We start from the raw sequence: 24,852 nt of genomic DNA, 5'->3' as shown, positions 1-24,852 counted from the left end.
TGGAACAAATAGTTTGACAGTTCATATACCTTTAGGCAGGAGAAAAAAACACTTTATTAGTATTCCACACAACTCAGTTTGAGAACAACACACTGTCAAGGGCAATGTTGCTTGTAAATTGAACATTACCTGGACTTAACACTTTAATGAGGGCTGATTTCCTTTGTCTTGAGCACTATTCCATCATCATTAAGAAGAGTTATGGATATGGGTCTAAATGTAAGGCGAAGTATGAATTGAGCTGCTGTTGTGATTTCATATGGAAGTGTCAGGGATGGTTCGCCATTCATGTGTCAACTGTACACTTCGCAGCTAATAGGGGTACCACTTGGTTCCTCCTCCTCCTCAGTAACTGCACTTCTTTAATGTATTCCCTTTAATGGTTTCCATGCTTTTTCCCCTTTTTAGATACTCCTTGTAAGGGCACCATAAAAATAATTAATTCGAAACCATGAATTACCTACTTGAATACTTAAATTAATAAACAGAGCTAACTTCCTATGTCAGTAGGTACCTAACTACACTGTTCAACAAAAGTTTGGAATACGATCACAAATTGTAGTCTGCAATAACAGAGGTCTCATTAACCCTAGGACACCCAAGCCTTTTTTTCTAACTTGGATGCCTAAGGGGGAGGGGGGGGGGACGCAGTTCGGCGAGGCCACAGGTATTAAATAAGTTTACTGATGAAAAATCACAACTTTCAAAATGGTTTATGTATTTTAACTAAGGCATCGGTTTATAAATGTTGTTAATTGTTATAAATATTGGATTGAGTGAACAAAAAATTGACATATTGCAATACAAAATACAGATGTGTTCATATACAGAAGATTACTCTGAGTCCTCAACTTCAAGGCAAGAGACACGCTTCACAATTTTTTCTGAATGTTTGTTACACACATGTTTATGGCGCTGTCCACAATACTGTTTCGGTTTACTTAGATTATTGTACTTCTGCTTCTTTGTTTTAGCTTTTCTTACACAAATATGGCACAGACCTTTCCCTGCAGGAGGCTGACACGCTTCTGTTGTCACTTCTTTGATTTTCTTTTGTAGAATAGTCTCCATTGATTGAACAATTTGGTTAGATAACCCTCTTGCATTGGCACTTTTCTTCTACCTGCAATTTCACTAGTTCCATCCCAGCTTGCAGAAGATAAAGTTTCCGTTTGTTGTGCTTCTTTTCATTCCATCTTGGATGTTGCTGAATGACTATGGTGGTTGCATTGATATCACAAATGTCAATGAGAGCGTAAAATACAGATAGAGGCCATCTCTTTGTTCCCCTCTTGCAGGTGTACATACGCGCCATTTGATCAATGGTATCAATTCTACCTTTAGTTTTATTCTTCTCTCCTACAACAGTGCCTTTAGCTTGGTGCATTGTTGACAACATCAGTAAGTTTTTACTTGATTTCGTTTTTGCTGTGTAGGACACCAAAGTTACTGGAGGCCTACGTGTTGGGAACTGCACTAACTCACTGGAAGTTTACAAGATAAATAAAAGCTGACTGACAACAATCACTTCCTCTGAAACTAAACTGATTGTTGTGAATATCAAGAATACCAACCAACAAGAAACTAACTTGCATTGTTGTAGAGATGAGAAATACGAAATCCTACTAAAGGAAATTTTCTATAACATGGACCCATAATAAGCTTATTTATTTTTTCTTTCAAAGCAGAAATTTTCTATAAAATATATTGGCACTAACATTTCATAAAACAGCCAACAAACAATAACTCAAAGGGAATATGTAGTATGAAAGTTACTTGGGCAAAAGCGGGGGACATAAATTGTGGGTTCAACGAACACCCCCCCCCCCCTTAGGCATTCTAGGGTTAATCTCTGCACTTCATGCATTATCCAATGAAGAGCCTATACACTGGACGGTGTTTACTACTGGCAAGCTTTGTGGCCATTTCCCTGCCTGGGAAACATGCCACTGCCGCAGCGGCACACTGCTAACAGTCCAGTATCAACAGCAGATTCGTTCAGTTTGTGTTCAGCATTGAAGTAACACGCCACGTAGAGGCATACAGCTCTTTGATAGAGTCGGAGTAGAGGCTTTACTTTCAGTAGGTCAAACACAGAAAGATGATGTCAATCAGTTATACGTCACTCAATGTGGTTTGGAGGAAGTACAGAGTGATGGGAAATGTGAGTGACTGACCTCACAGTGGGCACCCTCGTATGACAACACCAATGCTGGATCGCTTCCTTCAGCTGTTGACTTAACGACTTCTCCCAGGCAACAGGGATTCTTATCTCAGATCAGGCAGTGTGCAGAAATTTGCCTCAGGGTGGTCCGCATTCCAAAAGACCAATGAGAAGTTTAGGGCTGTACCATCACAATCGAAGGACCTGGGCTCTTGCACATCAAGTTACCTTTCTAGAATGGAGTAATGTCAAGTTTGCTGATGAGGCCTGGACTGGTTAGTGATCAGACACTAGATGTGTTATGGTCTGGAGAAGTGTTAGATGACACTAGGAATGCTGATACATTCAGGAAGTCCATCCATTTGCAGGTGGAAGTGTCATGTTCTAGGTGGCCGTAATGACAGGACAACCAGACCACCTCTAATTGTCATCTACAGCAATATGACTCCAAGAGGTCCTACAAACAATTGTAAGACCATACAAATGTGAAGTCTGTGACAACTTCGTCCTAGTTGATTACAATGCACGATTGCACCGTACTCTAACATCTCGGTATCTTGAAAGATGCAACACCAACCTAACGAATTGGCCAGTACTGTCCTTAGACATGAATGCAAGTGAGCATGCATGGGACCTGTAGAAGGTGGCCATTGCACAGTGTCCAAATCCTCTTGACAATCTTCAGCCTCTCAGAAGCTGCTACTGACGAGTGGGACCTCATACCCCAAAGATAAAGTTGATGGTCTCATCCAGAGCCTGCCTTGCAGAGTGGAAGAACTCATTTGTATGCAGGGAGGACAGACTCACTACTAGAGACTGACATTGATCACCGAGACAGATTTTCACTGTTTTTGTTTTCAATTATAGACTTAGGGGAGAGAGAGAGAGAGAGAGAGAGAGAGAGAGAGAGAGAGAGAGAGAGAGAAGGAATCATGTTTATTTTGTTCATAAGGCATTGTACAAACCTCAGTCAGTGTACTAGAGGAAATCATTGGAGTAAACTATTATATTCCAAACTTTAGTTGAGGTGTGTAAATTGCCTGAATATTTGGACGAATGTGCAAGATTTGGCCTCTGAAAGTAAATTGACTTCACAATAACATCTTAGCAGGAGTTTTGCATGTTGAGAATTTTCATGGTTTTATTTGTTCCTTTGGAAAAGATTGAGTAATTTTCAAAATTTAGGTGCTCTTCTTATGCTGAATTTGACACTTTTATCCAGGACAGTTTTCATTTGGAGTAACTGTTTTTGGGTTACAGGTGTTGGTAGATGAACAGAACATTCTCACAAAGTTGGTAAAAATTGCCAATTTTTGTTGATTGTTAAGCAAAAACTGAAAAAGTCCAAAAATGTCAGTTTCTTCAGCCCTCAAAGAGTTTAGCATAGGCCAGAATCTGTTGTAAACTCCTTTAACTATTTGGGTTGTCTAATGTTGATTAAATTTGTAGCCAACTTGTGCATATTTACTGACCAACATGGCGTTTTTCCGGACTAAGTTGTCTGGATTAGTGGTCAAGCCACACAACTGGCAATAGACACATTGCATTCTCCACCTAACATAAGATAGATGTGTTCAAATCAATGGTGGTGTTACAAAAGTTGTTTTTTTTACATTGTTTGCAAATAAATACACTAGCCAACAGCAACTGTCAAAAGTAAAACAAGTTACCAACAATTTATTTCTCATCCCTACTCCCAGACAGTGGAGACAGTTTTCATGATATTGAAGCAGAATGGAGGTTTTAGTACAGTATCGTTCAATTGAAACCTACCACAAAATAAGTAAAAACTGTAACAATTGTGGGAACAACGCTTCTGAAAATACAGGTCTTAGATGAACTAGCACCTGCTGCTAACATGGTGTGTGAAGTGATTCAGTAAAATCACTGTACTTACACGCCTTAAACATATATGGAATCTAGACTTCCAAAAGTGATTCTCCAAGTGCAGCTGTGCCCTGAACCTTAAAAAGCATACATTGGTGAAAATGCTTCAGTATCTAAATATGAGGAATGAAGCAACAAGATACAATACTGAAACAGCAGGGATCCTTTGTGTCGTGTACAAGGAAAAATTTCACTCTTCTTCAACGAAGTAATTGTCACTGGCGATCCACTTTTGAAAATGTTGATACAAGTTCTGTACCCACTGTCATGTGGCGAGGATGGGAAACTTCTAGTAACCAGTCGAACTTTGACAGTTGCTGTTGTCTAGTGTCTATACAATTATGGAAGGCAAAAGAAAACTCTTTCTGCTCAGGGCTTATAGGTCATTAACACTTCCTACATTAAGCAGACAGGGATAAACTCTCCCTTGGTTAATCCGTACACCACACTGAATAATCATGACCAAAATCAATTCTTTCTGAGGGAAGTTGCCAGAGGTAACACACATCTACAGCCATAGCTAACATCCATCCAGCACCTTAGCAATTGGCAATGAAGTGCTGATCATAGTGATTATTCTACAAATTTTCTGAAATATGCAATTATTGTGGTGTGTTTTGTGAGAGGTAGCAGACACTGAAGAATTTTAGATTCAGAACTTGCACATAAAAAAATTTAATGGTTTTATTACTCAGTGGTGTAACCCCACAAAATCTTAAATTTACTTTTTTATAAAAGAAATTTCTTCTTTAGTAGCTCTGTCCATTGCAGCTTTTATCTAGCTCATGAACTCTATTCACCTACGTGGCTGCTCTTGCAATTTTGCCAAGAAAAATATCACAACCATCGGAAGTAGTCTCATTTTGTAACAGTTACTGTGTCTATACTTTCCATCTAAAGCAGAAAAAAAGATCTAGATAACTTAAACACTGCTCTCTTTTTATCATCCAGCATTTGCCTTCAGCTTCTGACAAATTAAGCATTTTCCAAGAAGAGTGTTCAGTGTGCATTCATTCTCTTGCTTAATAGAGCTATACATAATTGAGAGGCTAGAATAACCAACAGGGAACTTCACAGGAGATTATTAATGTTATAAAATCTTCACAGACGATGTCAAAGTTGATGGTTAATGTGATAGAGGCTCATTATGACCTTACACACCACAATCACTGCATTACCAAGCAGGCACGTTCCTACTATTCCCTGCATTTCACTAATTTTAAAAATAAATGATTCAGAGAACGTTAAACATGATGGGGTAGGTATTCAGTTTGTAATACAAATTAATTGCTGATTTTCATAATTGTCTTCAGTAAACAAAAATTTAATATAATTTCCAATTAAAGTTCACATTCAGTTTTACATGCTGTGTTTCCCCATGTAAGGCACAATATTTGTTATAGCTACCTCATTTAAATTACAAGTCCAGAGAACACAGCAAACGATGACATTACTTTTTCTGCACATTTGTGGTTTAACTAATGAACACAGAAGTTTGGTGTAAATTATATTTAAATGGAATTGCGGCCAGCCCTGATGAATTACTCATACTCATTTTACTGTCCCAGTATCTTCAAAGTAGCCACTTCTTTATTCTTTGCAGCAGAGAGTCTAGTCACTTCAGAACACATTTTCCTTTACATGCACACACACAAATGTTTAACATGTCATTTTTTTCTTGTCCATTGTTTTGTCAAGTGTCCACATAAAAACTCAGTGGCATTAAAACACCAATACTGACAAATGCACTCAGCTCATACAATGGATGTTGCTTCTGCATCAGACAAGCAGTAGAAGCATCAATAATCTATGGGACGATAGGTCATTACCTAATTTATTCTTTATAACATGGTATTTGATTTATGATCCTTTATGTGAGTATCTGAATTAACAGAATTAAGTTTTAGACTTCTTGTCCTGTTTTTTAAATCATGAGAAATGTCTTAGCATTACATTTATAGTCTGACAGCAGAAGCAAAACCCTTTCATTGAACTGGCTAATGGGAACAAGGCACAACACTTTCAGCAGCCAACTGCTGTATTGTCAACTGCTCTCTGTTCTTTTGATGCCATATGTCGCATTAGATTGTTGATAAACTTCTCCATTTTCTTTAAGTCTTGTTGTATTTCTGTTTTGTACTGAAGGCACTGAAACAAAAAAATAGTTACTCAAATATGTGTACAACAAAATCAAATATAAAATATTTAAACAGGAAGATAAAACAACAATCAGCAACATTGGTGTGTACACAAATATTAAAAACTGATCCAAAACCTTCATGAAAGTTTTAAATATGTACAAATAAATGTTTCGATTCAGACTGCTTGTGTGTGCAGAAAGAGAGTACACATGTAAGTAAAAATTAAGATGATGAGACTTACCAAACAAAAGCGCTGGCAGGTCGATAGACACACAAACACAAATATACACACAAAATTCAAGCTTTCGCAACAAACTGTTGCCTCATCAGGAAAGAGGGAAGGAGAGGGAAAGACGAAAGGATGTGGGTTTTAAGGGAGAGGGTAAGGAGTCATTCCAATCCCGGGAGCGGAAAGACTTACCTTAGGGGGAAAAACATATCCTTAATAAAAGTCCTTAATCTTTCCTCTCCCACATCCACACCGGCTGTTCAGAGCATCCTCCTACAGGCCAACCGTAAATTAGAACAGCATGCCACCCTCCACCTCAAAAAACTATCCAATCTCCTGGTTTCCCACCTCCGGAAAGGCAACTCACTCACCCTCACAACCTTTCCAGCAAACCTCAACCACCTCTCATTGCACACAAACCCAGTCTCTCCCATCTACTCAATCTCCCACTTCCAGCTCCACTCCCTCCAAAACCTCAAAATTCCTTTCAATACAATCTGGAACCACAACACCCTAGTTCAGTAGTTAACCTTTCCTCCAAACCTCTCTCCCAATCCGAAACCTCTGTCCTATCCAAAGGCCTCACCTTCAGCCCCACTCCCAGATTCAACCAAACAGCCCTCGTCAAAGATTTACTGTCCTACACCCGTACTCTCTGCTGGAAATATCACTTTGCCATGAAGAAAAATGATCCTAATCCTACTCCTAATGATCCAACTCCCCAAGACACCATCCAAATTGAACCCTGCCTGGAACAGTTCCGTCCTCCGTCACATCGGGACCCACCTCCTCTTCCTCAAAATCACCCTCTCCAAACCTTCCAGGAATTTCTGACTTCCAGCCTTGCATCTCAATCCTTCTTAAAAAACCTTAATCCTACACCCAACATCACCACTGCTGAAGCCCAGGCTATCCGTGATCTGAAGGCTGACCGATCCATCGTCATTCTTCCGGCGGACAAGGGTTCCACGACCGTGGTACTTGATCGTCGGGAGTATGTGGCTGAGGGACTGCGTCAGCTTTCAGACAACACCACATACAAAGTTTGCCAAGGTAACCCCATTCCCGATGTCCAGGCGGAGCTTCAAGGAATCCTCAGAACCTTAGGCCCCCTACAAAACCTTTCACCTGACTCCATCAACCTCCTGACCCCACCGACACCCCGCACCCCAACCTTCTACCTTCTTCCTAAAATCCACAAACCCAATCATCCCGGCCGCCCCATTGTAGCTGGTTACCAAGCCCCCACAGAATGTATCTCTGCCTACGTAGATCAACACCTTCAACCCATTACATGCAGTCTCCCATCCTTCATCAAAGACACCAACCACTTCCTTGAACGCCTGGAATCCTTACCCAATCTGTTACCCCCGGAAACCATCCTTGTAACCATTGATGCCACTTCCTTATACACAAATATTCCGCACGTCCAGGGCCTCGCTGCGATGGAGCATTTCCTTTCACGCCGATCACCTGCCACCCTACCTAAAACCTCTTTCCTCATTACCTTAGCCAGCTTCATCCTGACCCACAACTTCTTCACTTTTGAAGGCCAGACATACCAACAATTAAAGGGAACAGCCATGGGTACCAGGATGGCCCCCTCGTACGCCAACCTATTCATGGGTCGCTTAGAGGAAGCCTTCTTAGTTACCCAGGTCTGCCAACCCAAAGTTTGGTACAGATTTATTGATGACATCTTCATGATCTGGACTCACAGTGAAGAAGAACTCCAGAATTTCCTCTCCAACCTCAACTCCTTTGGTTCCGTCAGATTCACCTGGTCCTACTCCAAATCCCATGCCACTTTCCTTGACGTTGACCTCCACCTGTCCAATGGCCAACTTCACACGTCCGTCCACATCAAACCCACCAACAAGCAACAGTACCTCCATTATGACAGCTGCCACCCATTCCACATCAAACGGTCCCTTCCCTACAGCCTAGGTCTTCGTGGCAAACGAATCTGCTCCAGTCCGGAATCCCTGAAACATTACACCAACAAACTGACAACAGCTTTCGCATCCCGCAACTACCCTCCCGGCCTGGTACAGAAGCAAATAACCAGAGCCACTTCCTCATCCCCTCAAACCCAGAACCTCACACAGAAGAACCACAAAAGTGCCCCACTTGTGACAGGATACTTTCCGGGACTGGACCAGACTGAATGTGGCTCTCCAGCAGGGATACGACTTCCTCAAATCCTGCCCTGAAATGAGATCCATCCTTCATGAAATCCTCCCCACTCCGCCAAGAGTGTCTTTCCGCCGTCCACCTAACCTTCGTAACCTGTTAGTTCATCCCTATGAAATCCCCAAACCACCTTCCCTACCCTCTGGCTCCTATCCTTGTAACCGCCCCCGGTGCAAAACCTGTCCCATGCACCCTCCCACCACCACCTACTCCAGTCCTGTAACCCGGAAGGTGTACACGATCAAAGGCAGAGCCACGTGTGAAAGCACCCACGTGATTTACCAACTGACCTGCCTACACTGTGATGCATTCTATGTGGGAATGACCAGCAACAAACTGTCCATTCGCATGAATGGACACAGGCAGACAGTGTTTGTTGGTAATGAGGATCACCCTGTGGCTAAACATGCCTTGGTGCACAGCCAGCACATCTTGGCACAGTGTTACACCGTCCGGGTTATCTGGATACTTCCCACCAACACCAACCTATCCGAACTCCGGAGATGGGAACTTGCCCTTCAGTATATCCTCTCTTCTCGTTATCCGCCAGGCCTCAATCTCCGCTAATTTCAAGTTGCCGCCACTCATACCTCACCTGTCTCTCAACAACTTCTTTGCCTCTACTCTTCCACCTTGACTGACATCTCTGCCCAAACTCTTTGTCTTTAAATATGTCTGCTTGTGTCTGTATGTGTGGATGGATATGTGTGTGTGTGCGAGTGTATACCTGTCCTTTTTTCCCCCTAAGGTAAGTCTTTCCGCTCCCGGGATTGGAATGACTCCTTACCCTCTCCCTTAAAACCCACATCCTTTCGTCTTTCCCTCTCCTTCCCTCTTTCCTGATGAGGCAACAGTTTGTTGCGAAAGCTTGAATTTTGTGTGTATATTTGTGTTTGTTTGTGTGTCTATCGACCTGCCAGCGCTTTTGTTTGGTAAGTCTCATCATCTTTCTTTTTAGATATATTTTTCCACGTGGAATGTTTCCCTCTGTATATATATATATATATATATATATATATATATATATATATATATATATATATATATATATATATATATATATATAGAGGGAAACATTCCACGTAGGAAAAATATATCTAAAAACAAAGATGTGACTTACCAAATGGCTTTCTGCAATGTTGACCAATCAGCTATGGTGGTGGACTATGTATGAGAGTGACCATATACCCAATGAATGAGTCACAGAATAGGGGACAGCAAGTGTTGGAGAAAGGGAACAAAACGAAACAGGACAAGGAGAGGAAGGACATGCCACTGAGTAGAAGCTAAGTGGTGAGGAGGGAGAGAGGAGGGAGAGAGGAACACAAACAACTCTGAAATTATGAGCAGGAAGCAGGAAAAATGATGTACTGCAGCTTCCCTGGGCACCAGTCTATTCCAAGCCAGTGCTTTAAATGAGTGATTAGCCTATGGCTCCTACATCAAATAAAAGTTTTGACTAGCCACTAGTTACTCCCTGTAACTGTTTGGATTTGGCTCCCAACATGGAGCAAAGTTTAAACTTGCCGTGAATGCTTTACATTCATCTAAAGGATACAAACACACTATATCTCAAGCCCTTTCCCTGTGGTGATCTGGCTTCTACTCCATCTCCCATCATAATCAGTACTTGCTTCATTTATTGTGTCCAATCATGACTGTTTCTTTGCTTGAAAAATATCATTAATATTTGTTTATCAAAATAATAGTAACACCTGAGCAAACATGATTAATATTGTTTTGGATCATCTTGTGTAGTTTTTAGAGGAATTAAGAACTGTTTTGTCACTTGTTATAAATTAAAATCCACATTAGCCTATTTCATGCACTGCCACAAAAAATGGCAAAAACAGTTGTTTATTGGCACAGTGAAAGTACGGAAGATACGGATATCCCTGAATGTCACTAGCGAGTGTGTATCCACAACAGAGGAACAATTTCACTATACAATATAGTGTTCTGGTACAAGAAAGGTCATTTCTTAAAAATGTAAAGGACTGTAAGAGAACAGGTAGAATTATAAATGAAACAATATGAGAAGAATTACAAATATGCAGTCTCAATGGAACAACAGGAGACAATTGTTTGGATTGGAATAAACACCATGAAAGAATGGACAGAGGAAAACTACTCCTGAAAGACAAAAATTAGAAATTTCAAAAGCAGGCAGATCACACAACAGATTTGTACTATAAAAGGCTATTTTGCCTAATATTTGATGGAAAGAGGTGCTCACTGATAAACAACAACTTCTTAACATTTTGAAAATCCAGTTTAGAATTGGCATTGACAGTCTGAGACGGTATGTGTGTGTGTGTGTGTGTGTGTGTGTGTGTGTGTGTGTGTGTGTGTGTGTGTGTGTTTAGCAGTCTTTTTGTTGCGTCTGTCTCCAACTCACCATCTCCCCTATGGTACATTATAAGTCGCAATACTGTCACTTCTTAACATTGTATGACAGAAAGAGGCAAACTGTTCTTTCTTTTTCTGTTAATTTCAAATAACTATGGAGCCCACTTTTGACTCCTGTTCAAGCTACAATATATTCTGCATATTACGTAACCTTGCAGCACAGGTGATGAACTATACGAATTTTTTCCGATTGCTACGAAGACTTCTAATACGTGCTACCAGAAACTGCCGACGAAAACAGAGCATTAAGTGATGTGCAACCCAAAAGTTATGATTTCATGTAAACAGTGAAACAAAGTATGTTCAGAGATTAAAAACAGTGGTGTAACTGGCAGAATGAAGCTGGTAATAAACGTGTTCGTAGAGTTCCATACAAGTTTTGTTTTAACCACTCTGAAAGTGAAGCTGCCAAAAAGTGGATGACCTGATCAAATGTGTGGCAACTTTTGCACATTTTTCTAAATCCCAGTGTACATCATTTAGTATAAGCAATATTACTGGATTACAGATAATTCTGATGGCATTTTTGCAAAAGATTTTAACTCTTATCCGAGTTAGATAACTCTTCACACAACTGCATGAAATTATATGTAGGAACGATAGAAAACCTGTGTGGAAAAAGTCAGTCATTCAAACTGAGGTGAGTGGCATTTTTGTTGTAAATGCAAATAAGATCTCTGGTCCACATGAACAGTAATCCATAATGTGAATGAGTGTAATTTTGAAAAAGAATTGACCACTGCACAAAAGATGGTTAACCAAAGGGAGGAAAGTTTGGTTCATGTCTGCACTTCAATATTATTATTTTCTAATACAAAGCTTAAGGCTTTAGACCATGTGCTCAAAGGTCAATGTTTTGTGTAGAAAATCTTACTTCGTTTTGCTTTACCTTCTAGATTCTACATCAGGTCATAAAAAACCTGAATCACTTTAGCTCTGTTTTGAACTTACTGTGCTAAAGTAGCATAGATACAAAAGATTTCACATGATACGAGAAATTTCCGATAACTGATAATATTTAAGTCGGTAGAAGGCATCTCATGGAACATTAACAGCACATTTTTCCTTGCAATACAGAATTGGTTAATTTTTGTGAATGTATTAATAACTTTACAATACAACACTATCAGCTTCAGTAACTGAATAATTAAATAAATACCACATAACATGTGCCATGATGTAAATATGGTTGTACAAACATGTCTAGTCACAGCAGCTTGGCTACATCTACATCTATACCCTGCAAAAATGTGTGAAGTACGTGTCAGAGGGTATGTCCCACTGTACCAGTTATTAAGGCTTCCATCCCATTCAAGTATTCCTCTGCGCATGCTATAATTAATCTAATCTTTGTCCTCTGAATCTTTCGCAGTGGCATGTCTCAATAAAAAGGAAGTGACAGTAAAAGACACATTGGGTCTTTTGGCCCAACAATTTCCACCTATAACCGTCAAGTTGTTCGCCATGTTCTTATATCACGATGAATATTATGAAATGCTGCACTGTTAAAGACAACATAACTCTTCATGTGCCCAGTGTCCATGATGCCCCTTGCAAATGTGGTAGCATTTATATAGGTCAGACAATTTGCACAGATGCAGAGCATTGTACTGAACACAAGCGACATATTAAACAAATGGAACTGGGCAACTCAGCCATAGCTGAGCATTGCCTGTAAAACAGGCACAAAATACAGTTTGAAAACACAGAGGTGCATAGGATTAGGATAACAGCAACCATTTTAACAGAGACCAGGCTCATACTCAGAGCATGGGGGCAGGCTTCAGATGTTGAAAGGGACCAAAGCCGGATGTTTGGCACTTGTAGGGAGGCAGGAGTAGCAGTCTCAAACGTGGTGCCAGCTGGAGCTGCCAGCCCCGCTGGTCAGTGGTTTTACTCCCATTGACAATGATGGAGATAGCTGTCAAAAGCTCAAGGACTCTTTTCTGACAGATACAGCTCAAAAACTGAGAACATTTTATTCCAATCTAGTATTGTCTTCGTGACCCCTGTGCAAGCAATACGCAAGTGTATTTCCCCCATCTTCGTGAGTCTGCCAGTTTGGTTCTTTCATCATCTCTGTGACACACTCCTGCGTGTCAAACAAACCTGTGACCATTCATGCTGTCCTCCTCTGTATATGTTCAATACCCCCACCAGTCCTATTTGATACAGGTCCCACACACTAACAATATTCTAAGACAGGTCACATGAGTCATTTGTAAGCAATTTCCTTTGTAGGCTGATTACATTTCTCTAGTATCCTACCAGTAAATTGATTTCTGCTACCTTTTTTTACATATGACTGAAGCTATGTGATCATTTCTTTCATGTCCCTACTGTTACACACAGGTATTCATATAAGTCTACAAATTCCAATGGTGAGTCACTGATATTATATCCAAATAGTATGGTTTTTGTTTTGTGAAGTGCAAAGTTTTACATATCTGAACATTTAAAGCAAGCTGCCAACATTTGCACCACTTTGAAATCTTATTACGGTCTGACCAAATATTTGTACAGCTTTGTTCAGACTGTACTTTGTATAGGTAACTGCATCATCTCTGAAAAGTGTGAGATTACTATTAATATTATCTGCTGTATGAACAGCAAAGGACCCTACACACTTCACTGGGATACATTTGAACTTACTTCTACATCTGTTGTTGATTCTGCATCCACAATAACATTCTGTGTCCTCCCTACCAAGAAATCCTCATTCCACTCATGAATTTTGTCTGACACACCATACAATTGTACTTTCTATAATAAGCATAGTACTGTACTAAGTCACATGCTTTTTGGAAATTGACATATACAGCATGTACTTTAATGTATTGATCCATGGCTTTCTGGAGGTCATGCGAGTAAAGTATGAGTTGAGTTTCACAGGGTCTAAGTTTTTTAAATCCATATTGGTTGACATGGAGGGCTGTACAACACTTCTGCTGTCTTCTTGTACACAAGTGTGAACTGTGTTTCTTCCAGCTACTGGGCACAGTTTTTTGTTTGATGGATCTATGATAGACTGTAGTTAACAGAGGGGATATCTCAGCCAGAAACTGAGTGTAAAATCTGATAGGGATTCAATTGGGGTCTGGAGCTTTGTTCATTTTTAATGGTTTCTGCTGTTTCTTAAAGCCACTCACACTAATATCTATTTCACTCAACTTTTCAGTGGCACAAGAATTAAACTGGGCCAAGACTTCTTGCTTTTTCTTTTTAAACGAACATTTGAAAACAGTTAAGCATTTCTGCTTTTCCTTTGCTACTATCAACTTCAGCTCCTGTCTTGTCCATGAGAGACTGGATGCTAGCTTTCATGCCACTAACAGCTTTTCTGTATGAACAGAATTTCCTTTGCTTTTGTGAAACATTTTTCCACAATATTCTGGAATGGAAGTCATTTAATGTTTCAAACAGTCCTCTCTTGACAGCAAAAGGTGTTTGATTCAGCATCTCACTATAACCCTATGCTTTATTTTATACCCATTGTCCAGTAGTCTGTTTCTTTAGAATTTTCTTTACTATGACTTCATACCATGGAGGATCTACCTATGAACTGTCCCGTCCTAAGCTAAAAGTTCCAAGTTCCTCATTGAGACGTGACACTACTGCTTCTGTCTGGTTTGCTGAACATTACGAAAAGACAGATTGCTACTGACCTTATGAAATACTTCTAGATAAGCTCTGGTACTGTGGTATGGCTGGGATAGTGCACAAATGATTTACATCATACCTAACTGGAAGAGTGCAGAAAGTTTAAATAAACAGTTCACATAATATGCAAAAACACTGATGATTTCTCAAACTGGGGAACAATCAAGAACGGGGTGCCGCAAGGTTCAGTCTTGGGTCCTCTGCTGTCCTTAATATATATTAATGACTTGCCATTCTACATTCACAAAGATGCAAAGCTGGTACTTTTTGCCGATGATACAAGTATAGCTATCACACCCAACAGACAAGAATTAACTGGTGAAACTGTAAACAATGCTTTCCAGAAAATCATTAAGTGGTTCTCTGCAAATGGGCTCTCGAAACACAGTATATACAGTTCCACACAGTAAATGGAATGACACCATTAATAAATATAGACTTCAATCAGAAATCGGTAGCTAAGGTAGAATATTCAAAATTTCTAGGTGTTTGCATTGATGGGGGGTTGAACTGGAAAAAACACACTAAGGATCTGCTGAAATGTTTGAGTTCAGCTACTTATGCTATTAGGGTCATTGCAAATTTTGCAGATATACATCTGAGTAAATTACCTTACCACACCTATTTTCATTCTCTGCTTTTGTTTGGCATCATATTCTGGGGTAACTCATCATTGAGTAAAAGATTATTCATTGCACAAAAGTATGTAATCAGAATAATTGTTGGAGCTCATCCAAGATCATCCTGCAGACACTTATTTAAAGAGCTACAGATCTTCACTGTAGCCTCACTATATATATGAAATTTGTTATTAACAATTCAAACAAATTCAAAAGTAATAGCAGTGTACATGGCTACAACACTAGGAGAAAGGATGATCTTCAATACTCAAGGTTAAATCTAACTGGCTCAGAAGGGGGTAAATTATGCTGCCACAAAAGTCTTTGGTCACTTACCTAATAGCATCAAAAGTCTGACACACAGCCATATAGCATTTAAAAGGAAATTAAAAGATTTTCTTAATGGCAACTCCTTCTACTCATTAGATGAATTTTTGGATATAGTAAGTAATTTCCCCATCACACAAAAATAAATAAATTGAGTGTCGTGTAATATTTTGTGTAATGTAATATCTCGTATAGACACCTTTTATTAACCTGACACGCTCCACATCATTACGAAGTGTCGTACTCATGATCTATGGAACAAGTACTAATCTAATCTAACCTAACCTTAAAGAAGACATGTCAGGTTGCAGAGAGGCATGATTAACAGCCACTTGCATAAAGCTTTTGGCCACAGCTTTGATATTCCTACCTGGAGTTTCCATTGTTTGATATAACTGCCTCATGGCCAATCTTACCAGTTTTGATGTGGACTTCCTCAAAGAGGTCAGGCCTGTTTGTTGCCATTAAATATTTCCATCGTGAGTGGAGTTCTGAATATCTGTTCTAGGTAGTTTTCAGAGAAGCTGTTCGATAATATATCAGTATATCTTGTTATATCCACCAGTAACAAAACTACTATTATACCAATTGACTGTTAGATGATAAAAGTCTCCTGCAATGATTACACTATGATTAAGGAACTTATGTACAAGAGAAATGAGCTTTTTCTTAAAGGTTTTGTGTGTTCCATCTCTAATGAAACTGTTGCCATTATGATGTTAACCCCTAATCTTTCTTCATTTTCTCTTTAACACTCAGTACTACATTGCGCAAACTGCACAAAACAAAATGTAGTAGCATTCACATCCACAATAAAAGTAATCCCATAGGGCAAATGGGTCAGTCCGACTGGGCTAAAAAATCACTGCAATTTCACTCCTACAGCTCCAATCACATCTCATGTAGTTTTGATCTATCAAGAGACTCAAGAAGGAGGATGATTGATCATTCCATGTAATATCACACGTGACCAATTCAGAATTGAATCATATTTCAGACGTGGATACCTACTTGTCTTAATAGTATAACAGCCAAATAGCACTGTCCTAACTAACCATTTTTGATAAATTCATTTCGGAAGCTCAAGGATGCATATGCAGTCATTAGTCAGGCATAGATTTCTCTGTTTTCCTTAGTAATTAGTCGGCCTACGGACCCCAGTCTTTCTATGCATTTAGTATGGACTCCACTACGTTGGATATCATATGTAAAATGTAGAACACATGATTTACCTTTTTTCCACTTCATGGAAGCTTTTTCCACTTTGTGCTTTAAATTTGTGATTTTTTAAGTATGTCTTTGTACAGGGAAACAGTACAGATATCATATTGTGTACTAACTCTTTAACCATAGTGTTAAAACACTAAAAGATGAATACAGCTGAAAAGAAACATCAAATATGATGAACTTCAAATTCGCTTGAAGTTATAGAATCGAATATCAACCTGATTTTCTGCTGAAATGTTTACATACCTCATAGCAATCTTAGGCGCACAGGAGAATATCCCAACTAACTTTATTTAATGAAAATGCCAGTTATACATACCACCAACACACTACACTGCAGGGAACTGCTAAACAACAACGAAGTGTAATCCTTGAAAAATTATTCTTAAAATATTTGTGGTTGACATATGTCAAATTTAAGAAGGTGAGAGTTGAAAACAATTATGAATCGTTTTTGTAGCGTATATGTTGTATTCCACTGTTAAATGACACATTAACCGTCTTTTACATATATACCGTTATACATTGAAATAAAAATTCTGCAAAGAACATTTTCCTACACAAATTCAAATAAAAAGAAGGAAATTGTGTTTTTTGAACACTTCAATTTTGTATACAACATTGGTTTTCTTGACATCTTGATCCAAACATGAAATAAGCAGTGCTTTTTTTTTCTAAAAAAAAGTGAGGGTACTCCGACATTGGATATAACGCAGCAAAAATTGCTTATAACTGAAGCATTGGATACCACCCGTCTGCTTTTAGGCATGACATCATCATCATCATCATCATCATCATCATCATCATCATCATCATCATGTAGCAGGACCATAGAGACATCTATCGATAGCCCGGCGTTTGAGCGTATGCATATCCGTTTAGCACTACCATTATTAGCAGGCGAGGGCACTACATGCTTGTCGAACTGGCTGCCAGCGATTCAGTTGTCTAGAACGGTTGCCGCTGCTTCGAAATGCTTGAAAGTCTATGACATCGCTTTTCCCACCAAAAACTGCACTGGTATTGTTCGTGTTGCTGTTACCAACACGAAAAAATTAAATAAAAAATTTACGTCCGTGAAGTAAATCTGTCACTCTTCCAAGTTCTCAATGTCGTAAAAAAATGATTTTGGCGACGAAAAAGTTTAGGTGTACGCGTCCCCCAGAAAAACAGCACTGGAAATAAGACACTTAAAAGTGTCAGAAACGATCTTCTCATGGCACTTATTGACAAGTTTATACAACCGCACTGTGACTTTGTAATTATGGGACATCCATCGTTTCTTTTAATATTTAGAAGGGCAATGATAACCTCAGCATTGACTGCCCAAAAGCGTCAAAATACATGCACAGGTGCATGCACACCCACCCACCTTACATATAACATTGGAGAACAGGACCCAAACAACATCTCTCCTGGAATTGCGATTCACGAAATCAACATCTTTAAAGTCATGTGATATTTGGGAAATGTGTCCCATGTAGCAGTTTTTGTCATATTTGAAAGCCACATATTGCCCCACTTTTACTTAACAAAGCATTTTCATAAGCTCCCATAGGAACAGTGGCCCCATTTGCACCTGCTGAACATCTCTTCATCATCAGAAAGGTGTTAGTAGTAGAAGCCAGAAATTAAAGTACAGTCGTGTTCCTGATTGCCCTCACTGCACTGTGTCTGTGTCCCTCGAAACCTACATCCAGTCTGATCTCCTGTGAAGAAACAAGAGAAAATATTAATACCCTGCATTGTGTGGAATGCCCATGCAAATAGTGCAAACATTTTTTTCTGATGTAATGAAATTTCAACCTGCTGTGAAGAGATTCAAGTTTCAACAAATGTCCCACCTTCATGGAGCATTGTCAGAGTAGCAGCTACTTTTGGCATCACAGAGCCCATGATGTGTGTAGCAAGAAATTTTAAAGATGTAATTTTCTCTCCAGAATGCAGGAGTGGTCAAAAACAAGTTACTGGAAACTGTGAAACAAGACAGTGATATTATGAAAAGTATAGTTGCTACTTACCATATAGTGCAGATGCAGAGCCACAGAAAAGCACGACAAAGAGACTCGAGAGTCAAACACACACACACACACCAGACTTAATGTAGTGATGTTTTACGAAAATGACAATGGTTTGAGACTATGCTAGAGAAAGGATTATGTTTCTGTCATGGTAGATAACAAGAAGAATCAGATAAATGATGGTAATCTTAAAAACCTGTACTTTAGTTAATCTGGAAGAGCTGTACACAAAACAGATGGCATTAATGTGCTGTCTGTTTGTTCACAGGTGACCAAATCTAATAAAGGTTTCTTCGAACACAGGGACAGTACAGGGAGGAAAATGGTGTACGTTTTCTAGAAACTGTCTTAAATGATTATGTCATCTTACATTCCTAATATGCCTTTTTTCCTCTTGAATTTCAGTGTTCTTTTACAAATATGGAAAGGAAATTCAAATAATTTGGAAGCCCACTAAAATGCTCCATTCAAGTCCTCTGACACCTGTGAGTCACTGGCTAGCTCGCTGCTCCTATCATAAAGGTCATTCACAATGATTTCTTATTTCCAAATTTACATTTTGGAAAATGTGTTCCAAATGGTATGTAGTACCATACTGTACAAATACATATATATAAGAACTCCTGAAAAGTTGTTTTTGAGTGCTCCAGAAAACGAGAAGGAAGAACAGTATCATTCAGTGAAATTAAACTAGTGAAAATTATCGTGTCAGCCGAATCTAGCTAAAATGTTTGGTAGCTCAGTTGTTAGAGCAGTAGATCGATTTTTATAAGATGATGACCAATCACTTGTTCAAATAAAATTGGAAAGAATATTTTTTTAACTTATTTGTAAAATAACTCAATAATTCTCTTATGAAAACCAAATCACAACTAAAAAACTTCACCACACTGGACAGGAATAGAATATTGTTTTCTCCTTGTTGTTTACATGCACTTACATTTACCATCACTGTTCACACACATCGTGTTCAAAAACATATTTTCTAGTTAATGTGACCACACAAGTTTACTTTATTACAAACAATGTTCTTTTTATCTTCGCACTGTTGAGCTAGGATCCTCATTGTATACACTTTTGAAGTTTCATCACTTTACATAAAGCTGAAGCAAGCCTCTTTAGGACACTGATGTTAGTTTACATTCACCAACACCACAGCCCTTACGACTGTTACCTGCATGTGCTACATGCTTTTTATATCTCTCTGTACAGAAAACCTCATCATCCTACACCTTGTTATACTGTGGGAGTATGGTGATACCTTCACTACTTGCAATGCTTTGCAAAAAAGTGAATCTTTTTTCGCGAAGTAAATATATTTATCCTCTGTTGTCCGTTTCACAGACAGATTCATATGAAGCTATATATAATAGCTTTCACTATTCTCATATTACATGTAAAACTTAAAAAAATTGCAGTCAACTGTGCTATCCGTCACGCCACTGAGCGCCAGATGGGCAAAGAGTCTCCTAAATATCTTCTAAAGAGGAAATCAGCACTAAGATATGCCAAGAATAATTTTATTGTGCTTTTGGTTGTAGCTCATGATGGATAGTTGACAATTAGATATAATATATGGTTCCAATTACAAAAGTTCTACAATTCCTTAGTTTTGAGTGAGTCAAATGATGTTGCAGGGAGCAAGAAAAAGAATCTTGTCATTGCACATATCACCACAAGGGTGGAGCACAAATGCATCAACTACCGCTACATTTCCACTATCAGCGTTCACAGAACTCAAAAATGGTTCAAATGGCTCTGAGCACTATGGGACTCAACTGCTGTGGTTATTAGTCCCCTAGAACTTAGAACTAGTTAAACCTAACTAACCTAAGGACATCACAAATATCCATGCCCGAGGCAGGATTCGAACCTGCGACCGTAGCGGTCTTGCGGTTCCAGACTGCAGCGCCTTTAACCGCATGGCCACTTCGGCCGGCTCACAGAACTCCTTTCTGTTCTTACTTCACAATTGTAATTACATTTTCCATCACTAAACAGCTAAACTGTTTGCAGAAAAAGTACGTAAAAGCCTTGTCAGTTCAGCTAACATTCCTATAACAACACATGTAACTTCATCATTACTCCCAGTCTATTGTGGCATCATCAGAACATCAGCCAATAACAGAGCATTTTCAATCATGCGCCCAAATCTTTATATTTAACAATTTTTAAGCTTTAATGTCTCAAAAATAGCAAATATTTTGTGAAAATATTGACCATATATGTTATTCAAATGCTATAATTAATTGAAATAACAACAACTTGAACCACATTTTTATCTTGTGAAAATAGCCTATTCCACAAATACGATTGCACTGTCTTTCTACTCACTGCTAACGAAGAAACATTCAACAAGTGCAAATGGGACCACTGTTGCTATGGCACCTAGTGAAAATGCTGTGTTGGAACAGGTATTTGTGGAGCAATATGTGGCTTTCAAATATGACAAAATCTGGTACATAGGACACATTTCCCACATCACATGAATTTAAAGATGTTGAGACTGACCGCATTTCTTCTGCTGAATCACAGTTCCTTTCATGGCCCAATAGGAAAGATGCTGTTTAGTCTCCCTTCTCCTATGTTATAATTAAGATTGATGTCCCATAATTACAAAGCCACTGTGGACAGTGAACTTAAAAATAAGCACTACGAAAATATCTTATCTCACACCCTTAAGTTTATTTACTTTGTTTTTACAGCAAGGTGTCTCTTTCTTTATATATGAATTTGTTTAGGAAACTTCTTTCAGGAATCTATATATTATTAATGTCTCGTTATTGCTCGCATATTTTCTTTTATTTTTTGTCGTCTTAATTTACATTAAGAGTATAAGGATATATTACACCACATCCATGCATTCAAGCTATGTCTTAATTCTTTACACTGAAGTGGCATTTAACAGTCAAATAATAATAAAAAAAACATTGATAATTGTTTTGAACTCTCAACTTCTTACTTTTTTTACCTATGTCAACCATGAATATTTAAGAAATTTTTTTCAAGGAATACACATGGTTATTTAGCAATTCCCCATAGTGTTGACTATAGGTGTATGTGCAACTAACATTTTCATTTTGTTTTTTTACCAATGAATAAAGCGAGTTAGGCCATTCTTCTTTGCACCTAAGATTGCTATGAAGTATGTCATTTCAGCAAAAAAATCAGGTTGAGATTTAATTGATTCTGTACCATCATGGGAATTTGAAGTTTGTCAAATTCGATGTTTTTTTCTGACAGTGTTATCTTTAAGTGACAGACTATTACCTTCCAAATGCTTTTCACTATTATTTATACTTAATACTAGGACTAAAAAGTTGCAATGCACAAGATGATATGTGTACTGTTTCTCTGTACAAAGTTATGATTAAACAAATTTTAAAGCACAGCACGGAAAAGTTTTTTTTTTTTTCAGCATTTTTCATAAAAATTGTAAATGATGTAGCCTTCACTGGTGCTTTGCCATAAATAAATTATAACTGAAGGTCTTTACTTCTGTCTACACCAAAAAATTTTGTTCCATTCCTCTTAACTGGCAAAACATAACTTACCTGTAGATTGGCCCTACAATTTTAATCAGCATTACATCCATCACTAACACATCTGTTATCAAGTATTGTGAAAAGTCGCAATATTATCAGAAGTTACTTTAAACAAACACCAGGAGTTTAACACACAAATGCAAATGAGAAGCACCATAACTGAAAATCTAGCATCTAATTTTCAGCCAAAATAAGACAGCTTTGAATGTGTATGAAGTCTAATGTTCCCAATTCCATTATAATAGTTCGTAATATTACATATTAATGCAGATTGGTAAAATAATATTTCCAAAACAATTATACAGATGAACTAAACTATCTTAAGCAAAAAAGGATAATCAGCTTACAACAACATTGTCCGTCAGCTTCACTTTCAGGCACCCTTGTTTGTGTATATACTTCATTGTGTACCGCACCTAAAATATGAAACAATATACATATTATCATGGAAAGCGAGTATAGAAATCTTCACGATCTTCAGTGATAAATAACAAATATACACAAGTCAATTCTTTGTTCTATTAAACTATGCTAGTATATACAGCCCAGCAATTTAAACAAGGAGCAGCAAGTTCTTTACAAAATTACATAGTTTTCTGCACTGGTTTTCAATAATGAAAACGCAATTACGAAATCCAAAGTAATATTAGTTCTCGACAATAACTTCTAAGTTCATTAATTACAGTTTGGGCTAATGATATATATTATGGCGTGCCTACAAAAGAAATCAACTGTAAGTACGCTCTTGTTGCATTATCTCTACGAATAAAAATTCTGCTTACAAAATTCTACAGGTTTTCAAATACATTTTATTTTTAGTGAGCTCTTGCTGACAAAACGAAAACTAAACAAAAGAAAATATGTTGGGTTCACAGAATACGGTCTGTCAAATGCAACGGCCAGTGCCGCGAATCTGTAAACAATGGCTTTTTCTATATATGAGATAACAAACATGAAACTGAAGGAAAGAAAGCAGGCAAGATATGAGCCGGACTGCTAGATAGAAGAGGAAAATAGCAACACCACAACACTTACATACGAATGCATCTTAACAGTACATAGTCTGCACCTAACGTGATAAGTAAAATGGGAAGAATCACTACTAATTAAATATTCTTAATTATTATGAAGAGCACCTTCATGGGATCCTGGAGATATAACCTCTCCGCTTGTTTTTCAAACTCTTCCCAGGACTTCAGATACGTCATTGCTCAAAAGTACTACTGTTTTTTCACGATAATCATTCACGTGTTCAAGCCCGGGACTACAAAGAAAATCGCCAACACATGCACCTCATTGGATAAACATCTGTTCGAGTGTAACATGACATGTGTGCAGATCAAAGATATTTACTACCACAATGAAAGAGAGACACAGTGGAGCTCGATCAAAGACAATATTCAACAGATTGTGGGCTTGGGTGTAGGGACAACAAATCTTGTTGCCAATCTGGAAAACCACTCGGTTGCGCTAGCCTGGCCTCGGTTTTGCAGCTCGAAGCGCTTTCTGGTGGCAGACATCGAAAGCTTACAGGTATAAAATAGACTCCTGTCTTGTAAGCGGGTTTTGCTTATAGTGCGTTGCTTCATTTTACTAAAACTTTCATTTGGAAAAACGAAATATGTAGTTGCAATGTATTCACAACAAAATAGGGCGGTAATAAATGCCTAATATCGCCAAATGAAATTTTTCAAGACAGAGGCACGATAACAAAAGTTTTCGTAAAAGTTAGCATTACTTCCAAGCTGCGAAATACAGGTTTCTCTTTAACCTGCTGACATTACTACATATTACATTTCTGAGCTGTCTCCCTTACTTATAGTCTTGAACGTCTCAAACCTTGCTATCCCAGAAAATTGTGGAAACATTTATATTGTCACAACGACCTTTTTCCTTCTTAGGAAACATTAGGCTTTTCATTTGTGCAATTTATACAAAATTTCATATATATAATGGAAAAATCTGATATAGAATATCTCGTTTATCATGTGTGAAATTTAAATATCTCATTATTTATTTGCAAAACACTAATTGCAACAGGCAGCAGATGCAGTTTTTATTCTAAACTCATACTGTTGTACCAAAGTAGTAGTCTTAAAAACAATAATCCCGAATTCCTCCAATACGTGTACCTTATAGGCCATCCTATTTTCAAACTATTTCAAACACTTGCAAAATGTACATAGACACTGGTGTTGCATAGATCTTGCTCTAATAATAGACTCATTAAGCTACCTAGCTTGCATCCAAATACCTGACAGCCATTACTGACTCTCCATTCCAGTTCCAGTAACTACTCCTCCATCACCAGGATTATAAAATATAATTCCAATACTCTTTGTGCTGTTGGTAAATTCCATCCAGTGAAAGTGATGTTACATAAAAGCATATAGCAACTCGTAAACTGCTATTGGTAGATCTGAACATCT

At 38.3% G+C, this 24,852-nt stretch overlaps 1 protein-coding gene across 1 annotated transcript; it reads right to left on the bottom strand.

Annotated features, from left to right (window-relative positions):
• Positions 1–5,359: 5,359 nt before the first annotated feature.
• LOC126236150 (signal recognition particle 9 kDa protein) lies at positions 5,360–23,792 on the bottom strand. Its single transcript, XM_049945234.1, has 3 exons — positions 23,560–23,792; positions 22,771–22,839; positions 5,360–6,199 (listed from the first exon to the last, which is right to left on the bottom strand). The coding sequence occupies exons 1-3, from the start codon at positions 23,629–23,631 to the stop codon at positions 6,074–6,076; spliced, it is 267 nt and encodes an 88-aa protein (XP_049801191.1). The 5' UTR covers positions 23,632–23,792; the 3' UTR covers positions 5,360–6,073.
• Positions 23,793–24,852: the final 1,060 nt, after the last annotated feature.

Source organism: Schistocerca nitens, chromosome 2, assembly GCF_023898315.1.
Source record: "Schistocerca nitens isolate TAMUIC-IGC-003100 chromosome 2, iqSchNite1.1, whole genome shotgun sequence".
NCBI classification, from domain to species: Eukaryota; Metazoa; Arthropoda; class Insecta; order Orthoptera; family Acrididae; genus Schistocerca; species Schistocerca nitens.
This window is presented reverse-complemented; position numbering and strand designations above follow the sequence as displayed.